Genomic DNA, 21,651 nt, shown 5'->3' with positions numbered 1-21,651 from the left:
TTGAATGATACCAGAAAACGACTCGAGCCTCTTAGCGCTGCTGCAGCGCCCCCTGCTGTTCAAACACCGAGATAACTCTTTGTTCGTCCCGCCTTCCTACCCGAACTCTTCCTGGATCTTCTTCACCGCGTCTGTCAACCCAAGTTGTCGGGACCCCCCGGGAGGTATGAGTCCGGTTCTGTGGACCCCGTAACCAGCTGGAGCCGAGTGCGAGACGAGTGAGCCCGAAGACAACCGAGTAGCACCGAGCGGAGTTGCAGGAAGTTGTCCGAGCCGCGGCTGAGCGCAGCGCCGTGGACGCTCCGGCTCTGACCGGACAAACTTCACATTTGACGACCAGCTAAGATGACCAGGAAAAGGTTTTTCTTTCATCTCTGCGAGACTGAGCCAGAAGCAGCGATAAACTAGTGAGGCAGATAGCAGGCTAACTGTCCCGCAGCTAACGAGCTAGCCGTTAGCATCGAGCGGCTACTTTGACAAGCGCACAGAAGTTCGACCCGCAAGTGATCCGAGCCCTCGAGGGGTCGCCATGGAGAACAAAGACAAAGTTCAGATGAGGAATCACCCTCGCAGGTGGAGTATACTATATTGTAACCGGGGTTTATTTTTGAAACAGTTGAATGAGCAGGTTCGCGGTTTCAAATGCACCTCCACTTGTCCGTGAACTCAACATCTCTCTGGGTGGTGTTAGGATGAGGATCCGCACCTCTTGGGTCATCAGCATTCGGACACCAAGCCGGGAACGAGACTTCCCACATTTAATACGTTTTGGATTTTTTTTTTAAATACTTCGTTGAAAGAGACGAAGAATGACCCAATCTATGATGCGTTCACGTGCAACTGACAAGGGTCACTTCAGGCCCTTCTTTACGATGGTGTTTCTTGGTGTGTTCCTGAACAAGTGAGTGACATGTCAAGTGTTTTATTGACACATCCACTCCAGCCTCAGCTGACTTAAAGTATCTCTCCTCCCCTCACTCCTGAACAAGACCTGAAGATACACCTGTGGAAGATCTTCAACTTGACAAGAACCAAGGCCCCTTTTGAGAACCATGGTCTCAGACTTTGAGGAGACTTCTTTAGTTTATCTCGAAGCTAGTGACTGAGCACCTGACGTGAGAAGGTTTCACGAGGGGCTCTCGATCACCGAGGAGCTGCTCGTCCCACCGAAGTCGACGGATCTGTTGTTGTGACTGGCAGCAGGAAGTGACTAGTTCCTGTTCTGTCGACACCGATGTTCTCTCAGCAGCCTCTGTTTCCTCCTCGAGCCCTGAAGTTAACGCTGATGGTGTCACTGATGACTCACCTGAACCCACTGGAGGTGTTCTAGTCTCCTCCAGGGGCCCCGACACATCTGTCTGTGGAGGAGAAAGATGAAATGGCTGATGAACCTTTTTTTTTCTTTTCACTTCTATTTTTACCAAACGTCTATTCTGGTCCCAGAAAAAAACATCTAAATTTAGCCGATAGGTGATGAAGGTGCTGCTGAGAGATTAAAACTTGCACAGTTTTTGTCTGAAACTTGACGAAAATGGCGAAATCCTACAGATTTTAACCTTTAAACCATTTATAGAAGTATATCATCATCATGGATGATGACAGTCATCCTCTGAACACTGTCATCAGTGAGCAGAGAAGCAGATGCAGCACGAATGCTCCTACCCAGGTGCAAAACAAATAGACTCAGGGACTCATTCATCCCTCGGGCTATTAAATTGTACAATTCTGAGTTCGGGGGCAGGAGTGGAGTGAAAGTATCTGGATGTTCGGTTCCATGTTAGTCTTTGTATCTTTGTCTTTGTTGTTTTTCTTTCCTTGACCTATGTCCTTTGTCTTTGTCTTTAGACTTAGATTGTGTCATCTTGTTCTTCCTCTTTATGTTCTTCTTATTTTATTTTTTATGTATTATTTTTTATTGTTTATGAAAAATTGCTGGCTATTGGTAAAAAACAATTTCCCAAAGGAGACCTCCTGAGGGATCAATAAAGTTTTACCTTACCTTACCTTATATCAGTGGCATCAGAATATTGAATGATTGAATTTAACATTTAAAACGTTGAAACTTATGTCATTTTTGGATTGTCAATCATTTCTATATTTAAAAAAAGTACAACATTCAAAAAACATTTTTTTTAATTCAATTTAAAATGAAACGGCATGATTGGCTGATCAAGTAGCTCGGTGCTCCTTTGCTCTTGTCTGGTGGCCTATTTTATACAAACATGATTGTTTAATTTAAAAGACTATGACCTAATTCAATATTTTTTGTTTTTCAGATTTCATTGTTGATTTAAATTATTTTAAAATAATTGAATAAAAATAATTGTATATTGAAAGGTGGAATTATTATTATTATTTATTTTAATAAAACTTAAAAAAAAAAAAGATTGATTTTTGTATCCCAACAATTCAGAAATAAATATTCTAAATTCCATTATATTAAAAAACAAGACATTTAAAAATGTTTGTTAGCTTTTTGAATTCAATATAAATTCAATATAAAAATAGGTATAATTGGTACAACAGTGCCACCAGACAATACTGTGTATTTGGAATTCGCCATGACGCTTCTACGTCGTCATGTGATCGTCTGTGTGTCGCATGATTGGTTGGAACGTTGATATTGTTTGGTGACACAATTATTATTTATTATTTTTATCTTGAATTTATATTGAATTAAAAAAGCAAAAGATATCAAAAAATATTTAATTTTGCAAGATCAAACTATATTTAAAAAATAATTAAAAATTAAATAGAATTATTAAAAATAAATGTGTGTGTGTGTGTGTGTGTGTGTGTGTGACAGGCAGCTGAAGAAGCTGAGCGAGGACAGCCTCACCAGGCAGCCGGAGGAAGTGTTCGATGTGCTGGAGAAGCTCGGTGAAGGGTGAGTGTGTGTTTGTGGTCGGCCATGTTGTCATCTCTCCTCCTCCCCTCTCGATCCACTTCACCTTTACTCTTCATTTCCTCTTTCTACACTTCCTGTGTTTGCTGGTAACTTCTGGTAACTTCTGGTAACTTGAGCAGCAGCTGTCAATCATCTGAAACCTGTCAATCGTTTTAATGGACACACTAACACTACACTAACGACACTAGTTTGTGTGACAGTTGACGGTTCAAATCTTGACTGTCGCCTTTTCAAGCGCCTCCTGAGTGTGTGTGTGTTTGTGCAGGTCATATGGTTGTGTGTTCAAAGCCCACTACAAGGAGACGGGGGAGATCGTGGCCATCAAGCAGGTTCCCGTGGAGTCGGACCTCCAGGAGATCATCAAGGAGATCTCCATCATGCAGCAGTGCAACAGGTCTCTGTCTGTAGATGGCGCTGTTGTCGGGTTGTCAAAGGGGGAGGAGCTCCGAGCAGGTTCTTCACAAAAGTGTGTTTGTGTGTCTGCAGTCCTCACGTTGTGCGTTACTACGGCAGCTACTTCAAGAACAGCGACCTCTGGATCGTCATGGAGTACTGCGGCGCCGGGTCGGTGTCTGACATCATCAGAATACGCAACAAGACGGTAACACTACACCTGTGTGTTCACCTGTGTGTGCGTTTACGTCTGTGTGTCCACCTGTGTGTGTGTTTACACCTGCGTGTCTGTGTGACCACCTGTGTGTGTGTTCACCTGTGTGTGCGTTTACACCTGTGTGTCTGTGTGTCCACCTGCGTGTGTGTTCACCTGTGTGTGTCTTTGTGTGCGTTTACACCTGTGTGTCTGTGTGTCCACCTGCGTGTGTGTTCACCTGTGTGTGTCTTTGTGTGCGTTTACACCTGTGTGTCTGTGTGTCCACCTGCGTGTGTGTTCACCTGTGTGTGTTCACCTGTGTGTGTTCACCTGTGTGTGTTTGTGTTCGTTTACACCTGTGTGTCTGTGTCCACCTGTGTGTGCGTTTACACCTGTGTGTCTGTGTGTCCACCTGTGCTTGCGTTTACACCTGTGTGTTCACCTGTGTGTGCGTTTACACCTGTGTGTCTGTGTGTCCACCTGTGTTTGTGTGCGTTTACACCTGTGTGTCTGTGTGTCCACCTGTGTGTATGTTTGTGTACGTTTACACCTGTGTCTGTATGTTCACCTGTGTGTGCGTTTACACCTGTGTGTCCACCTCAATGTGTGTTCACCTGCATGTGTGTGTGTGTTCAACTGTGTGTCTACCTGGGTGTGTGTTTACTTGAATGTTTGTGTTCACCTGTGTCTGTGTTTTCACGTCTTCTGTGTGTGTTTACACCTGCACGAGTGTGTTCAACTTTGTTTTTCAATCATGTGTGTGTGTTTTTTGTTTACCTGTCTGTGTGTGTTTTACCTGTGTGTGTGTGTGTGTGTGTGTGTGTATTTTTCACCTGCATGTGTTCACTTGTACTTGTGTTCACCTCTGTGTCTGTTCTCCTGTGTGTGTCTTCACCTGTGTGCATGTTTTCGCCTGTTCACCTGTGTTTTTACCTGCATGTGTGTATGTTAATGTGTGTGTGTGTTCACGTGTGTGTGTTCATGTGTGTGCAGCTGACGGAGGAGGAGATCGCCACCATCCTGCAGTCGACTCTGAAGGGTCTGGAGTATCTTCACTTCATGAGGAAGATCCACAGAGACATCAAGGCTGGAAACATCCTGCTCAACTCCGAAGGTCAAGCCAAGCTGGCCGACTTCGGCGTGGCGGGTCAGCTGACGGTAACTCCTGGGGTCATGTTCTGGACGCACCTGCTGCAGCGACCGCACACCTCCGCTCACTTCCTGTGTCTCTCCCTCAGGACACCATGGCGAAGAGGAACACGGTCATCGGAACGCCGTTCTGGATGGCGCCGGAAGTGATCCAGGAGATCGGATACAACTGTGTGGCTGACATCTGGTCTCTGGGGATCACAGCGCTGGAGATGGCAGAAGGAAAACCTCCGTACGCCGACATCCACCCCATGAGGGTGAGTGTGTGTGTGTGTGTGTGTGTGTGTGTGTGTCTATGAGTGTCTTTGTGTGTTTCTGTGTCTGTGTCTGAGATGGTGTGTGTGTCTGTGAGTAGGTTTATTTGTATGTTTCGTTGTGTGTGTGTGTGTGTGTGTCTAAGATAGTGTGTGACTCTGAGTGTGTTCATAAGTGTATTTGTATGTTCCTCTGTTTGTGTCTGTCGGAAATAACCTGTGTGTCAATGAGTGTGTGTTTAGGTTTATTTCAATGTTTCTTTGTGTGTGTGTGTGTGTGTCTACAACAGTGTGTGTCTGTCAGTGTGTGTTTAGGTTTATTTTTTTAATGTTTCATTGTGTGTCTGAGATGTCTGTGTGTACCTGTACAAGTAAGTTTGTATGTTTATTTTCTTGTGTGTCTAAGACTCACTCTGAGTGTGTTCACCAGTATGTTTGTACAGAATGTTACTCTTTATCTGTGTGTCTGGAATAGTGTGTGTGTGTCTGTGAGTGTGTGTGTATGAGTATTTTTGGTTGTTTCTTTGTTTGTGTGTCTGAGAAGGTGTTCGTCTGGAAAAGTTTATTTTGTGTGTGTGTATGTGTGTGTGTCAAATAATGTGTGTGTGTATGAGTATGTTTACTTCTTTGAGTGTTTCTGAGAAACTTTGTGTGTCTATGAGTGTGTGTGTGAATTAGTGTGTATCTTTGTGTGTGTGTCTGAGATAGTGTGTGTGTCTGCGAGGCTGAACTCCTGGTTCTCTCCTTGTTTGACTCGTGTGTGTCTAAGACGGTGTGTGACTCTGTGAGTGTTTTCAAAAGTATGTTTTTACAGTATGTTACTCTTTGTCTGTGTGTCTGAACGTGTGGGTCAATGAGCATGTGTGTATGTTTCTTTTGTGTGTGTGTTTATGTCTAATAATGTGTGTGTATGTGTATGTTTTACATTTTTGTGTGTTTCTGAGAAACTTTGTGTGTCTATGAGTGTGTGTGTGAATTAGTGTGTATCTTTGTGTGCGTGTCGGAGAGAGTGTGTGCGTCTGCGAGGCTGACCTCCTGGTTCTCTCCTTCAGGCGATCTTCATGATTCCCACCAACCCACCGCCAACGTTCCGGAACCCTGACCTTTGGGCCACGAACTTCCAGGACTTCGTGAGCCAGTGTTTGGTGAAGAACCCGGAGAGCAGAGCGACCGCCACGCAACTGTTGCAGGTAACCATGGCAACCCTGACCTCTCGTCCGAGTGACCCCAGTGACCCCCGACACGCGTCGTCTCCCTCCCTCAGCATCCGTTCATCAAGTCGGCCAAACCCAGCTCCATCCTGCGCGCCCTGATCACGGACGCCATGGAGATCAAGCTGAAGCGGCAGGAGGAGGCGGAGCAGCGGGAGCTGGACGCCGACGACGACGACAACTCGGTACCGACTCGGACACAAACGTGGCTGAAGAGCGAGAGACGACCCGGATGCTTCTGTTGCAGGACGAGGACGAGGTGGACCAGGGCACCATGGTGCGGGCCGGGACGGGGGACCTGGGCACCATCCGTGCAGGCGGGTCTTTGGCGGGGACGGCGCGGACCATGATCGAGCACGAGGACACGGGAACCATGCAGTCCCAGCTGGGAACCATGGTCATCAACGACGAAGACGAGGAGGACGAGGAGTGTGGAACCATGAAGAGTAAGATCTCTGACGTTACCAGGAGAGGGCGCTGTCACAACACACACACACCGTAGACTACTGCGTTTGTTATCTTCGACCACTGGGAGGCGCTCACGAGTTCCCTCTTGACATTCTTGAACTTTGTTTGTGTCTGTTGGTGTGTGTGTGTGTGTGTGTGTGTGAGTCAAACCTGCTGCCTCAGGCCCATTAGACGTTCAAGTAGCCGACGTGTGCAGGTCACTGTCCGTCAGGAGTCACTGCAGGTGTGTGTGTGTGTAGAAGCTAATGTGTTGAAACTTTATTAATATGTGGGTGTTTGAACTGTTGAGCTCATCAGTGTGTGTGTTTCTCAAGTTTTGCTTTTCATGGAGCTGTTTTTGTGTTGTTGGGTGTGAGTGTTGTCGGGCGTGGGGGTTGTTGGGCTCGGGTGTTGTCGGGTGTAAGTGATGTCGGGTGTGAGTGATGTCGGGTGTGGGTGTTGTCGGACGTGGGGGTTGTCGGGCTCGGGTGTTGTCGGGTGTGAGTGTTGTCGGGCGTGGGTGTTGTCGGACGTGGGGGTTGTCGGGCTCGGGTGTTGTCGGGTGTAAGTGATGTCTGGTGTGAGTGTTGTCGGGTGTGAGGGATGTCGGTTGTAAGTGTTGTCGGTTGTGAGTGTTGTCGGGCGTGGGTGTTGTCGGACGTGGGGTTGTCGGGCTCGGGTGTTGTCGGGTGTAAGTGATGTCGGGTGTGAGTGATGTCGGGTGTGAGTGATGTCGGGTGTGAGTGATGTCCGTTGTGGGTGTTGTCGGTTGTGGGTGTTGTCGGTTGTGAGTGTTGTCGGGTGTGAGTGATGTCCGTTGTGGGTGTTGTCGGTTGTGAGTGTTGTCGGATGTGGGGGTTGTCGGGCTCGGGTGTTGTCGGGTGTAAGTGATGTCGGGTGTGAGTGTTGTCGGGTGTGAGTGATGTCGGTTGTGAGTGTTGTCGGGCGTGGGTGTTGTCGGACGTGGGGGTTGTCGGGCTCGGGTGTTGTCAGGTGTGAATGATGTCGGGTGTGAGTGATGTCGGGTGTGAGTGATGTCGGTTGTGGGTGTTGTCGGTTGTGGGTGTTGTCGGTTGTGAGTGATGTCGGGTGTGAGTGATGTCGGTTGTGAGTGATGTCGGGTGTGAGTGATGTCGGTTGTGAGTGATGTCGGGTGTGAGTGATGTCGGGTGTGAGTGATGTCGGGTGTGAGTGATGTCGGTTGTGAGTTATGTCGGGTGTGAGTGATGTCGGTGTTGTCGGTTGTTGGTGTTGTCGGGTCTGAGTGATGTTGGTTGTAGGTGTTGTCGGGTGTGAGTGATGTCGGGTGTGAGTGTTGTCGGGCGTGGGTGTCGTCGGACGTGGGGGTTGTCGGGCTCGGGTGTTGTCGGGTGTGAGTGATGTCGGGTGTGAGTGATGTCGGTTGTTGGTGTTGTCGGTTGTGAGTGATGTCGGGTGTGAGTGATGTCGGTTGTAGGTGTTGTCGGGTGTGAGTGATGTCGGGCGTGAGTGTTGTCGGGCGTGGGTGTTGTCGGACGTGGGGGTTGTCGGGCTCGGGTGTTGTCGGGTGTGAGTGATGTCGGGTGTGAGTGTTGTCGGTTGTGGGTGTTGTCGGTTGTGGGTGTTGTCGGTTGTGAGTGATGTCGGTTGTGGGTTTTGTCGGTTGTGGGTGTTGTCGGTTGTGGGTGATGTCGGTTGTGGGTGTTGTCGGGTGTTAGTGATGTCGGGTGTGAGTGATGTCGGTTGTGGGTGTTGTCGGTTGTGGGTGTTGTCGGTTGTGAGTGATGTCGGGTGTGAGTGATGTCGGTTGTGGGTGTTGTCGGTTGTGGGTGTTGTCGGTTGTGGGTGTTGTCGGTTGTGAGTGATGTCGGTTGTGGGTGTTGTCGGTTGTGAGTGATGTCGGGTGTGAGTGATGTCGGTTGTGGGTGTTGTCGGTTGTGGGTGTTGTCGGTTGTGGGTGTTGTCGGTTGTGGGTGTTGTCGGTTGTGGGTGTTGTCGGTTGTGGGTGATGTCGGGTGTGAGTGATGTCGGTTGTTGGTGTTGTCGGGTCTGAGTGATGTTGGTTGTAGGTGTTGTCAGGTGTGAGTGATGTCGGGCGTGAGTGTTTTGCGGGCTCGGGTGTTGTTGGGTGTGAGTGATGTCGGTTGTGGGTGTTTTCGGGCTCGGGTGTTGTTGGGTGTGAGTGATGTCGGGTGTGAGTGATGTCGGTTGTGGGTGTTTTCGGGCTCGGGTGTTGTTGGGTGTGAGTGATGTCGGGTGTGAGTGATGTCGGTTGTGGGTGTTGTCGGTTGTGGGTGTTGTCGGTTGTGAGTGATGTCGGGTGTGAGTGATGTCGGGTGTGAGTGATGTCGGTTGTGGGTGTTGTCGGTTGTGGGTGTTGTCGGTTGTGAGTGATGTCGGTTGTGAGGGATGTCGGTTGTGGGTGTTGTCGGTTGTGAGTGATGTCGGGTGTGAGTGATGTCGGTTGTGGGTGTTGTCGGTTGTGGGTGTTGTCGGTTGTGGGTGTTGTCGGTTGTGGGTGATGTCGGTTGTGAGTGATGTCGGGTGTGAGTGATGTCGGTTGTGGGTGTTGTCGGTTGTGGGTGTTGTCGGTTGTGGGTGTTGTCGGTTGTGGGTGTTGTCGGTTGTTGGTGTTGTCGGGTCTGAGTGATGTTGGTTGTAGGTGTTGTCAGGTGTGAGTGATGTCGGGCGTGAGTGTTTTCGGGCTCGGGTGTTGTTGGGTGTGAGTGATGTCGGGTGTGAGTGATGTCGGTTGTGGGTGTTTTCGGGCTCGGGTGTTGTTGGGTGTGAGTGATGTCGGGCGTGAGTGTTTTCGGGCTCGGGTGTTGTCGGTTGTGGGTGTTGTCGGGTCTGAGTGATGTCGGTTGTGGGTGTTGTCGGGTGTGAGTGATGTCGGGCGTGGGGGTTGTCGGGCTCTGGTGTTGTCGGGTGTGAGTGATGTCGGTGTTGTCGGTCATGCGTGTTGTCAGTTGTGCGTGTTGTCGGTCGTGGGTTTTGTAGGCTGAGGGGATTTTTGGTCGCGGGTGTTCTCAGTCGGTTGGTTGTCTGTAGCGGGTGTTGTTGAGTGATGTCGTTGGGGAGTATTGTCATGTGCGGGTGTTGCTTGTCTTCAGAGATGTCAGTCTTGAGTGTGGTGACCTGAAGGTGTTGGTTTGATGGTGAGGGTGGCGTCGAGGGTGTCGTCGGGCGAGCGGCTCCACCGGGGTGTGGTCCGGGAAGCAGATATTTTGGCATCGGCATCGTGACGCAGCTCCAGCGCCGGAGCAGCAGAGTGATGCAGCTCTAAATATAACATCACTCTGATGATCCAGTTAGCAACGATCTGGACCTGCATCCACCAACACACTCTCGTCCACTTAGGTTCCTCTCGTGCGTCTGCTGACCACTCAGGACCGCTCAGGACCGCTCATCGATCACTCATCGATCCTCCTGATGATTCTGCATCATAATAACTAGACTTTTAATTCTGCTCATGCTCCGCCGCACTGACAGCAGCGCAGTCAAACATTAGAGTCAAACCACGACCTCTGACCTCGTCTCCAGAGCAATCATAACAAAGACCAACTTTGTATCACAACCATCAAAATGTTGTTTGTGTTTGATGTTCATGTGTGTAGAGTTTGAGTTGTGGTCAGTGTTGACCCTCATGTGTCCAGGGAGGGACGAGAGCCTGCAGCCGGTCAAGCCCTCCTTCCTGGAGTACTTCGAGCAGAAGGAGAAGGAGGCCAACAGTCACGACGGAGGAGACAAGGTCCCCGACAACAGGAGACCTCCTGCTGAGGCAGATCTGGATGTGGTGAGTTTGTCGGACTTCATCACCATCTCACCCTCTTATCGCTTCATTCTGATACCTCTCACCCTTTTTCCATCTCACTCATGACCCCTCCCCCCTCCTCACCCTCTCACCCTTTTTCCATCTCACTTATGACCCCTCCCCCCTCCTCACCCTCTCACCCTTTTTCCATCTCACTCATGACCCCTCCCCCCTCCTCACCCTCTCACCCTTTTTCCATCTCACTCATGACCCCTCCCCCCTCCTCACCCTCTCACCCTTTTCCATCTCACTTATGACCCCTCCCCCCTCCTCACCCTCTCACCCTTTTTCCATCTCACTCATGACCCCTCCCCCCTCCTCACCCTCTCACCCTTTTTCCATCTCACTCATGACCCCTCCCCCCTCCTCACCCTTTTTCCATCTCACTCATGACCCCTCCCCCCTCCTCACCCTCTCACCCTTTTTCCATCTCACTCATGACCCCTCCCCCCTCCTCACCCTCTCACCCTCTCACCCTTTTTCCATCTCACTCATGACCCCTCCCCCTCCTCACCCTCTCACCCTTTTTCCATCTCACTCATGACCCCTCCCCCCTCACCCTCTCACCCTTTTTCTATCTCACTCATGACCCCTCCCCCCTCCTCACCCTCTCACCCTTTTTCCATCTCACTCATGACCCCTCCCCCCTCCTCACCCTCTCACCCCTTTTCCATCTCACTCATGACCCCTCCCCCCTCCTCACCCTCTCACCCTTTTTCCATCTCACTCATGACCCCTCCCGCTCCTCATCCTCTCACCCTTTTTCCATCTCACTCATGACCCCTCCCCCCTCCTCACCCTCTCACCCTCTCACCCTCTCACCCTCTCTCCATCAGTTACATTAAGAACAAACAACTGTAATTAATATTAAATATTTAACAGACAACCTGAATAAAAAGCTCCTCTGAGATGCACACGCACATACACTTGCAAAGACACACACTCTAACAATAACGCATACCATCTCACACACACACACATACAACCTCGTACACAATTTAGAAATTAAAACATCTCAAGCACACACACGCAAAGACTTGCATGGACACACGGTTGCATACACACTTACACTGACACACACCATCTCACAAACACACAAATAAACTTTAATACACAATTTTTAATAAAAAATCTCAAACACACACACAAGACATACACCCTCAGACACGCATACACAATTTGGAATTAAAAACACCACACACACGCGCACGCACAGACTCAAATACACATACACAGTCAAATACACACTCTCACACAGACACACAGCATCTCACACACACATGCACAGTCAAATACACACTCACACATACATACAGCATCTCTCACACGCACACACAGTCAAATACACACTCTCACACAGACACACAGCATCTCACACACACTTACACAGTCAAATACACACTCACACATACACAGTGAAATACACACTCACACACACACAGTCAAATACACACTCTCACACACACACACATCATATATTTGTCTCCAGGACGACACTTCCTGTCACGTGTGTGTTGTGTGATTGATGAGCAGCACAATTTAATACATGACTCGGGTCCTCGGTCAGTCCAGGGCAGCTGGACCGGCTGTCACGGTAAGAGCATCGATTGTGGGTCAGAAATAGCCGAGTGTGTAGCGCTGCTGGTAAACCAGAGTCCCCCGAGAACCAGAACCCCCTCATCATCACACGGGTCGTAATGGACCCGACAGTCCGGTCCTGCTGCCTCCATTGATCCAGGTGATGATGGAGGCTCGGCTGACCGGACCGACCCAGGTTCTGTTCCACTCTGACCCACATGACTCGGGTCCAGATGAGAAGGTCTCTGCTGTCGATCAAACTGACCCGTGTTGGTTCTGCAGGTGAGCTCGTGGACCGTGGAGGAGCTGCGGCTGCGACTGACCTCGCTGGACCCTCAGATGGAGCAGGAGATCGAGGAGATCCGCCAGCGGTACCAGGCCAAGAGGCAGCCCATCCTGGACGCCATCGACGCCAAGAAACGCCGCCAGCAGAACTTCTGAGAGGAAAACTGGAACCACCGGAACCTCGACAAGTCTGGGACAATACGGGCCGTGGTTCTACGAGTCTTACGGGTTCTGGTCTGGTCCGGTCCGGACCCTCTCTGCCTCGGTACAACCTCCTCTTCTCTCTTGGACCTGCCTGGTTCTGGACCTGCTGGACTGAAATTCCGAGCGTCTCCGACTCATCACCCGGGCCTCCTGTCAATCACTGACGGCTCTGAGTCGTGACTCGACTCCACTGACTCGCCGACTTCCTGTTACAGTCCTCGCCCTCGACATTCCCACAATATTCCGACACTTTTTAAAAAAAGGATGATTTCTATTTTTTCTACTCGGGCCAGGTGAGGCTCGTTTCAGGTGTGGCTCGTCTCAGGTGTGTACATAGTCGTCGCTGCTGCTGTCTTGAAAGTCAAATCTGCTGGAAACACGTCGCGACACTGGAGACGCCGTCGACCGGCGACTCGTTTACGTAAAACACAATAAAATTGTTCAAACTCAGAGACTCGCGAGTCGTCGATTGGAAAAAATGCAACAGAAGAACTTGTTTCTTTCTCAGTTTATTCTCTTTATTCACGTCTGCAGGGGGCGACAGAGAGCCGAGGAGTGTCCCCTGACTCGCTCAAGTTACCGAGTCAGCATTTCCACTGAGTCGCAGTCCATTTCAATTTGGACTCGTGCCAGCCCTGTACTGCCCCTTCGACAAGTTTGATTGACATGCATTCGTTTATTGCTTCACCTCTGATTGGACTTGTTCGGAAGTTCTTGTGTGTCATCGAAATATTGAATTTTTTACCATTTCAGATGTTGAAACTTTTATTTTTAATGTAATTATTTCTCGAACATTTTGATATTCTTTTTTTATTTCTAATTTTCTATTGAAATGTTACATTTCATTCTTTTTTGGAATAATTCAATTATTTTTTTTGTTTGTTTTACACAGAGTTTGATATTCTAATTCCAATAATTCAAATATAAATCTTCTAAGTTCAATATTTCTTTAATTCCGAGCCACTTTAATTCAATATATGTCGTCAAACGATCGTGATTGGCTGAAAGTTTGATCAATGAGCTCGGTACTCTATTGGTAATGTCTGGTGACTCTATTATACCAACATTATTATATTGAATTTAAAAGACTCTTAATAAAAAAATATTGAATTATTGGGATAAGAAGATCAAACTATGTGTAAAAAAAAATAAAAGAAATTGTTAATTCAATGATAAAAATAAAACTTCAATAATAAATCATTCAATATTGTGATGACACTGATATACTGTCATAGTTCAGACTGTGTTAGCTACATTAGCTACATTAGCTACATTAGCTTCATTAGCTACATTAGCGCTGAAGAACGCTACATGATCCATCAAGGGTCTTGGATCATCTGTGTCGGCGCTCCGACAGCGATGGATGCTCCACGTAGCTGTAGTTCACGACGCCTCCTTCCTCCTCCTCGGAGTCGTGCGCCGACTCCTCCGGCTGGTCCTTGCGGTCCTGCTCGCCACCGCAGCTCCCCCCGCGGTTGCCCTCCCTCACCGAGGCCTCCAGGGCTTTCTGCCGCCGGTAGAAGTGCGAGAACTTGTTGAAGATGAGGGTGATGGGCAGCGCCACCACCAGGGTCCCGCCCAGAATGCAGCCGCTCGCCGCTAGCTTACCCGCCACCGTCACGGGAACCACGTCGCCGTAGCCCACCGTGGTCATGGTGACCGTCCCCCACCACCAGCAGGCGGGGAGGGTGTCCAGACCCACGTCCTGAACACAAGACCTCAGAGGTGAGGCGCGGCGCAGGTGAGCGCCCCCTACTGGTGACTCGACGCTACCTCCTCGTACTCGGCCGTGTACGCCACCCCGGAGAAGACACAGACGCCGACCCCCAGGTAGAGGAGCAGGATCCCGACCTCCCTGTAGCTGTGCTGAGACCCAGAGAAACTTGTGAGACTCATGTTAATAAGAAGTACCTTTAAATGAAACTTTAATCTTTTTTTGAAATGTTGTTTGTTTTTATTTTATAATTGGAAAAAAACTTCAATATTTAATGAATAAATACATTAGTTTTGTATTCCAATCCAATATATGCAATATATGCTATATATTATATATATATATATATATATATATATATATAGTTTACTGATTTTTTTTTAACAGTCCGTAGTCCTTTTACACATATATACTGTATATATATATATATATATATATATATATATATAAATAAAAGGATGAAGGTGTGAACGAGTGAAGGAGAGGATGAAGGTGTGAACGAGTGAAGGAGAGGATGAAGGTGTGAAAGAGTGAAGAAGAGGATGAAGGTGTGAACGACTGAAGGATAGGATTTAGGTGTGAAAGAGTGAAGGAAGGGATGAAGGTGTGAAAGAGTGAAGGAGACGATGAAGGTGTGAAAGGGTGAAGGAGAGGATGAAGGTATTAACGAGTGAAGGATAGGATGTAGGCGTGAACGAGTGAAGGATAGGATTTAGGTGTGAAAGAGTGAAGGAAGGGATGAAGGTGTGAAAGAGTGAAGGAGAGGATGGAGGTGTGAACGAGTGAAGGATAGGATGAAGGTGTGAAAGAGAGGATGAAGGTGTGAAAGAGAGGATGAAGGCGTGAACGAGTGAAAGAGAGGATGAAGGAGAGGATGAAAGTGTGAACGAGTGAAGGATAGGATGAAAGAGTGAAGAAGAGGATGACGGTGTGAACGAGTGAAGGAGACGATGAAGGTATGAACGAGTGAAGGATAGGATGTAGGTGTGAAAGAGTGAATGAAGGGATGAAGGTGTGAATGACTGAAGTAGAGGAGGAAGGTGTGAACGAGTGAAGGAGAGGATGAAGGTGTGAACGTGTGAAGGATAGTATGAAGGAGAGGATGGAGGTGTGAACGATTGAAGGATAGGATGAAGGTGTGAACGAGTGAAAGAGAGGATGAAGGAGAGGATGGAGGTGTGAACGAGTGAAGGATAGGATGAAGGTGTGAACGAGTGAAGGAGAGGATGGAGGTGTGAACGAGTGAAGGAGAGGATGAAGGAGAGGATGGAGGTGTGAATGAGTGAAGGATAGGATGAAGGTGTGAACGAGTGTAGGAGAGGATGAAGGTGTGAACGAGTGAAAGAGAGGGTGAAGGAGAGGATGGAGGTGTGAAAGAGTGAATGAAGGGATGAAGGTGTGAACGAGTGAAGGAGAGGATGAAGGTGTGTAAATAATGTAAATATGATTGTGTAAATATTATATAGCGCAGATTTATCTTTTATTCCATTTAGATTTTATTTCTCGTTTTTATTTCTGGGTGTTTTTATTTCTCTTGCTGCTGTTAAACCGAATTTCCCCTCGCGGGACTAATAAAGGTTTTCTGATTCTGATTCTGATTCTGATGAAGGTGTGAAAGATAAATGTGAAGATCTAAAGGAGATGAAGGTCTGAGGTCCACAGGAAGTGGCTTCGCTCGCCGCTCTGGTTTCAGTTTCGATCGGATGAAACTGGAGGAGAGTAATTCTGGACTGGTTCTGAAGGTCGACCTGTCCTTCAAGGTCACGCTCGCCTGAGCGCGTTCGGACCAACTCAGAGTTCAGTTTATACAGTGTATACAGGTGTGTGTGTGTGTATGTAAGAGTGTGTGTGCATGTATATCTAATGGTGTGAGTGTGTATACAGGTGTGTGTGTGTGTGTAAGAGTGTGAGTGTGTATACAGGTGTGTGTGTGTGTATGTAAGAGTGTGTGTGCATGTATATCTAATGGTGTGAGTGTGTATACAGGTGTGTGTGTGTGTCTAATGGTGTGAGTGTGTATACAGGTGTGTGTGTGTATGTAAGAGTGTGTGTGCATGTATATCTAATAATGTGAGTGTGTATACAGGTGTTCGGTTTGTGTATGTGTATAAGTGTTTTAATGTGTATGGGATTGTGTTTTGCGTGATTGAGTGCATGTGTGTGTGTATATCTAATAGTGCGAGTGTGTATGCAAGTGTGTATGTAAGTGTGTGTGTTTGTGAGTGACAATTTGAGTTAATGTATGTGTGTGGATGGGATTGTGTAACTGTGTGATTGGGTTTGTGTAGGTGTGTACGGGACTTGAGTTTGTGTCTTTTTATTTGGGTTTATGTGTGTATATGTAAGTGTGTGAGTTTATGTGAATGTTTGTGTGTTTATTTAAACATGTGTGTGTTTTTTATGCATGTGTAAGAAAATGTGTGTGCATGTAAGTATATGTATGCAAGTGTGTGTGTTTTTGTGTAAGTGTGTCTCACCCTCAACGTGGCCCCTAGTGATCTGAGTCCTGTGGAGTGTCGAGCGAGTTTCAACACTCGAAAGACCCTCATCAACCTGAAGACCTGAGAGAGTCACACAACAACAACACACTTAAACAAACACACAACTTTGAGAAGGAGATAGAAACGTTTGGAAGATGCACAAGACTACGATGTGTGTGTGTGTGAGTTTGTGTCACTGCTGGGTCGCCCTCTAGTGTCTGAGGTGTAGGTGGCGCTCACGTGTCAGTCTCTGACCTCGATGAGGTGGTGCTCCCGGGGAACCTGGGACCAGTCCCTGCTCTGGGTCCAGTCCCAGAGCAGCGTGACGTAGATGGGGAGGACCAGCACCATGTCGATGATGTTCAGGGGGTGACGGAAGAACTTCCTCCGATTGGGCGCCAGCAGCAGACGCATCACCATCTGCACAGGTGAGCCGTCAGACCGGCGCCCACACCTGCTCTACACTCTCACCTCAGACGTGAACCAGCAGGAGCAGAAGACCTCCAGCATCCACGTGTTCCAGTCCTCCAGCTGCCTCCCCTCAGAGTCAAACACCTGGACACAGAGTCTCAGTCGAGTCTCGGAGCACGACACACTCACGAGGATGAAGGTGAAGGTGATGGTGAAGGTGAAGGTGATGGTGATGGTGATGGTGATGATGATGATGATGATGATGATGATGATGATGATGAAGGTGAAGATGATGATGATGATGAAGGTGATGATGATGAAGAAGGTGAAGATGATGATGATGATGAAGACGATTGTGGTGATTATTATGGTTATTATGATTAAGGTCATAATGGAATGATAATAATGACAATGATGATGATGATGGAATGATGATGAAGATGGAATGATGATGAAGATGGGATGATGATGAAGATGGAGATGGAGATGGAATGATAACGAGATGGAATGATGATGAAGATGGAATGATGATGAAGATGGAATGTAGATGGAATGATGATGAAGATGGAATGATGATGAAGATGGGATGGAGATGGAATTATGATGGAGATGGAATGATGATGTGATGATGATGAAGATGGGATGGAGATGGAATGATGATGATGATGAAGATGGAATGATGATGGAATGATGATGAAGATGTAATGATGATGAAGATGGGATGGAGATGGAATTATGATGGAGATGGAATGATGATGAAGATGGAATGATGATAAAGATGGAATGGAGATGGGATGATGATGAAGATGGAATGTAGATGGAATGATGATGAAGATGGGATGGAGATGGAATTATGATGGAGATGTAATGATGATGAAGATGGAATGGAGAGGGAATGATGATGAAGATGTAATGATGATGTAATGATGATGAAGATGTAATGATGATGAAGATGGGATGGAGATGGAATTATGATGGAGATGGAATGATGATGAAGATGGAATGTAGATGGAATGATGATGAAGATGGGATGGAGATGGAATGATGATGAAGATGGAATGGAGATGGAATGATGATGAAGATGGAATGGAGATGGAATGATGATGAAGATGGAATGTAGATGGAATGATGATGAAGATGCGATGGAGATGGAATGATGATGAAGATGGGATGGAGATGGAATTATGATGGAGATGGTCTGTCATTAATGTCAGTTTCACTGCCTGGAGCCTCGAGAGCTCCTGAGTTTTACTCTTAATCAGGTTTTGTCTGGTTTTGTTGCGGAAGCAGGAAGTGTTTCTGAAAAGAGTTGTGGACCAGGTCAGGGGCTCACCTGGTGCTCTGGGATGCTGTTGATGCACATGTTGGAGATGGACGCGAGCACGACGCTGATGGACATCAGGCTGAAGAGCTTGCTGGGGACGGAGTACCCGGGGTTCTCCAGCATCAGCCACAGGAACTTCTTCACGCCACCACAGGGAACTTCCCGGAAGTGCTGCATGTCCCTGCAGGAGCGCATCATCAGTGAGGACACGCGTCACGAACACGGCTGCGGACTTTACCGCTTCAGGTCCGTGATCTCGTCCACAGACGTGTCCACGCTGCTCACGTCGCTGTCGTCGTCCCAGTGGCGCAGCCGGCTGCTCGCCAACTTCCTGTCGTGGTAGCGGAAGCTGCAGCACGAATCCAGGAAGAAGTCGTTGATGCCCCAGTACTCCATCTCCTGACTGACACACACAGGATTGAGTGTGTGTCTGTGTGAGTGTGTGTCTGTGTGTGTCTGTGTGTGTGTGTGTGTGTACCTGAAGGAGAACACACACAGCTCCTCCATGATGTGAAGTTTTCCCGTCTGGTAAAAGTGCATCACGTATGGAATCAGGTTTGGATTCCTGTCGAAATAAAATTCCTTCTCCTGCACGTCATAGTCGTCACACACCTGTGTAGATTCATCCTGTCATTACATCATGTTCACTGTCCTTTCATCGTAGCTATTAATTCATTCATCCTCTTAAATTGTGCTATCGTTGTTCACCTTCTTTTTTATATGTTCACCCTTTCATCACAGTCCCTTCATCTCATATTTTCCTTTTACCTCATCCTTTAATCACATTCATTCTCTTGTTATTATCTTTATTCCTTTTATCTAAGACTTTAAATGTTCATCCCTTCTGTCTCGTCGTTCCTACAGCTGATCATTCATCCTCTCATTATAACTAGCTGACCATTCATCCCCTTATAATAAAACGGCTGATCATTTAACCTCTCATAATAAAACAGCTGATCATTCATCCTCTCATAATAACCAGCTGACCATTCATCCCCTTATAATAAAACGGCTGATCATTCATCCTCTCATTATAACCAGCTGATCATTCATCCTCTCATATTAAAAAGCTGATAATTTAACCTCTCATAATAACCAGCTGATCATTCATCCTCTCATTATAAAACAGCTGATCATTCATCCTCTCATAATAAAACAGCTGATTATTAATCCTCTCATAATAACACGCTGATCATTCATCCCCTTATAATAAAACGGCTGATCATTCATCCTCTCATTATAACCAGCTGATCATTCATCCTCTCATAATAAAAAGCTGATCATTCATCCTCTCATAATAACCAGCGGACTATTAATCCTCTCATGATAACAAGCTGATCATTTAACCGCTCATAATAAAACAGCTGATCATTCATCCTCTCATAATAACTAGCTGATCATTTAACCTTTCATAATAAAACAGCTGATCATTCATCCTCTCATAATAACCAGCTGATCATTCATCCTCTCATAATAAAACAGCTGACCATTCACCCTCTCATAATAAGCAGCTGACCATTCATCCTCTCATCATAAAATAGCTGATCATTCACCCTCTCATAATAAGTGCTGATCATTCACCCTGTCATAATAAAACAGCTGATCATTCAGGTCACCTGCAGGATGTCGTCCTCACAGTGGCAGCACAGCAGTTTTCCCAGTCTGGTGTCAGGGAACTTCTTAAGGGTGCTGGACCACAGACTCTTCTTCAAACCTCCCACATTGATGTGGACCAGAACTTCTTCAGGGTCCTGGTGGACCCAGCAGGGAAGGTTCTCCTTCACCATGACTCTGACCTGGATCGAACGAAAACACATCACAGCCACCTCTATTCATTCGTTCACATCTCATCCACGCTCAGACGGTTGTGTCGTTCAGCTGCTCTCTTCACCGGAAACTGTGTGAGTGTGTGTGTGAGTGTGTGTGTCAGGTGAGGGTGTGTGTACGTGTGTGTTCTTCTGGAATCTTCTCCATGAACAGGAAGTTGTTTGAGCTTCTTTATTTATATCTTTATTTGTTGTTATCATTATTTTTGTCGCGTCTGAATCTTGTTATAAAATGACGTCATCATAAGAATAAAGATTAACTCTCTAGCGAAAGGAAAGGTTGATAAAACTTTATTAACATCACAGCATGACAAGCGTCAGAGTGTGTTTTGACACAATAAACTTTTGTCATCACTGACATCGTTTCAAAGATGCTGGAGAAAGAGGTTACGAGTCAGCTCTGTGATGACCTCCATGACAATGATCAGTTTGAGGTGTTTCAGTCTGGTCTTAGGGAACCCCTCAGCACTGAGACCCCCCTGGTAAAAGTTAGTAACGACCTGCTGATGGTCTCTGATCAGGGCCGTGATTCAGTTCTTGTTCTTCTAGATCTCAGTGCTGCATACAACACTGTTGACACCAAATCCTTCTACAGAGGTTAGAAAACCATAAAGACTCTAAACTGCTTTAAATCCGTCAGATAGAAACATAGATACATTCATCACATGTGCAGTTTAAACCCACATCTTTCATTTCTCTCCTGGAGACCCAGGACCTCCACCACCTCAATGATCCAGAGTTCTCTCCTGCACCTCCATGGACTCTTCTATACTCTCCTCTTTTCTCTCACTGTATCCTCCCTCACTCTTCTCTCCATCCATCCGTCTACCCCCCCATCCTTCCTCCCAGCCGGTCACAGCAGGAGGCCGTCAACAATGAGTCTGGTTCTGCTCCAGGTTTCTTCTAAAAGGAAGTTTTTCCTCGACAACGCCACGATGTTGAGTTGCTGGATCAGTTTTTCCTTTTCTCCACTATAGTCTTACTTCAACTGTAAAGTGTCTTCAGATAACTTTGTTATGATAAGACACTTTAAATAAAATTGAATCTCTCATGATGAAGTGAACGTGTTTTAATCATCAGCTGCTCACTTTACCTAACCGATCCGCACACATGCACGTATCACCCTGGCTAGCTGGGACCGAGTTTTACTCTCTCATTCCAACACTCACCTCGAGTTCCTCCCGATGAACGAATGAATCACTTCATGACCGAAGTTCCCTGTGGGCTGTGAACACGTGAATATGACACGAAGGTCGTGGATCAGAACACGCTCGAACCTCCTCGGCGGGACTCGAACTCTCGCCCTCTCACCATCCACTCCTCGCCTTCATCAGTTCATATCAGTCCAACATTTGTCCTTGAACCGACGGTCCAGCAGGAGAAAAGTTCCGCTGTGGGTTCGTGCAGGAGAGACGAGCTCAGGTTTGGTCCCGCTGACCGCCGAGACGCTTGTGAAGCTTCGGCTGTTTCCGTCACAT

The 21,651-nt window shown here is 47.2% G+C and overlaps 2 protein-coding genes across 2 annotated transcripts; one reads left to right on the top strand and one right to left on the bottom strand.

Annotated features, from left to right (window-relative positions):
- Positions 1-95: 95 nt before the first annotated feature.
- LOC148070088 (serine/threonine-protein kinase 4-like) lies at positions 96-12,870 on the top strand. Its single transcript, XM_087800381.1, has 11 exons — positions 96-573; positions 2,807-2,887; positions 3,174-3,302; positions 3,395-3,509; positions 4,491-4,655; positions 4,736-4,903; positions 5,953-6,090; positions 6,165-6,296; positions 6,359-6,557; positions 10,194-10,333; positions 12,212-12,870. The coding sequence occupies exons 1-11, from the start codon at positions 530-532 to the stop codon at positions 12,368-12,370; spliced, it is 1,470 nt and encodes a 489-aa protein (XP_087656507.1). The 5' UTR covers positions 96-529; the 3' UTR covers positions 12,371-12,870.
- Positions 12,871-13,751: 881 nt separating this feature from the next.
- On the bottom strand, positions 13,752-21,569 carry LOC148070087 (delayed-rectifier potassium channel regulatory subunit KCNS2). The gene is made up of 10 exons (XM_087801008.1): positions 21,343-21,569; positions 19,964-20,143; positions 18,826-18,959; positions 18,586-18,750; positions 18,357-18,528; positions 17,084-17,167; positions 16,868-17,032; positions 16,610-16,693; positions 14,192-14,284; positions 13,752-14,123 (listed from the first exon to the last, which is right to left on the bottom strand). The coding sequence occupies exons 2-10, from the start codon at positions 20,132-20,134 to the stop codon at positions 13,752-13,754; spliced, it is 1,440 nt and encodes a 479-aa protein (XP_087657134.1). The 5' UTR covers positions 20,135-20,143; positions 21,343-21,569.
- Between the last annotated feature and the right edge of the window lie 82 nt (positions 21,570-21,651).

The sequence above is a fragment of the Callionymus lyra genome, chromosome 10 (assembly GCF_982586985.1).
Source record: "Callionymus lyra chromosome 10, fCalLyr1.hap1.1, whole genome shotgun sequence".
Classification (NCBI taxonomy): Eukaryota; Metazoa; Chordata; class Actinopteri; order Syngnathiformes; family Callionymidae; genus Callionymus; species Callionymus lyra.
The sequence above is the reverse complement of the archived record's forward strand: the minus strand, read 5'-3'. Positions and strand labels throughout refer to the sequence as shown.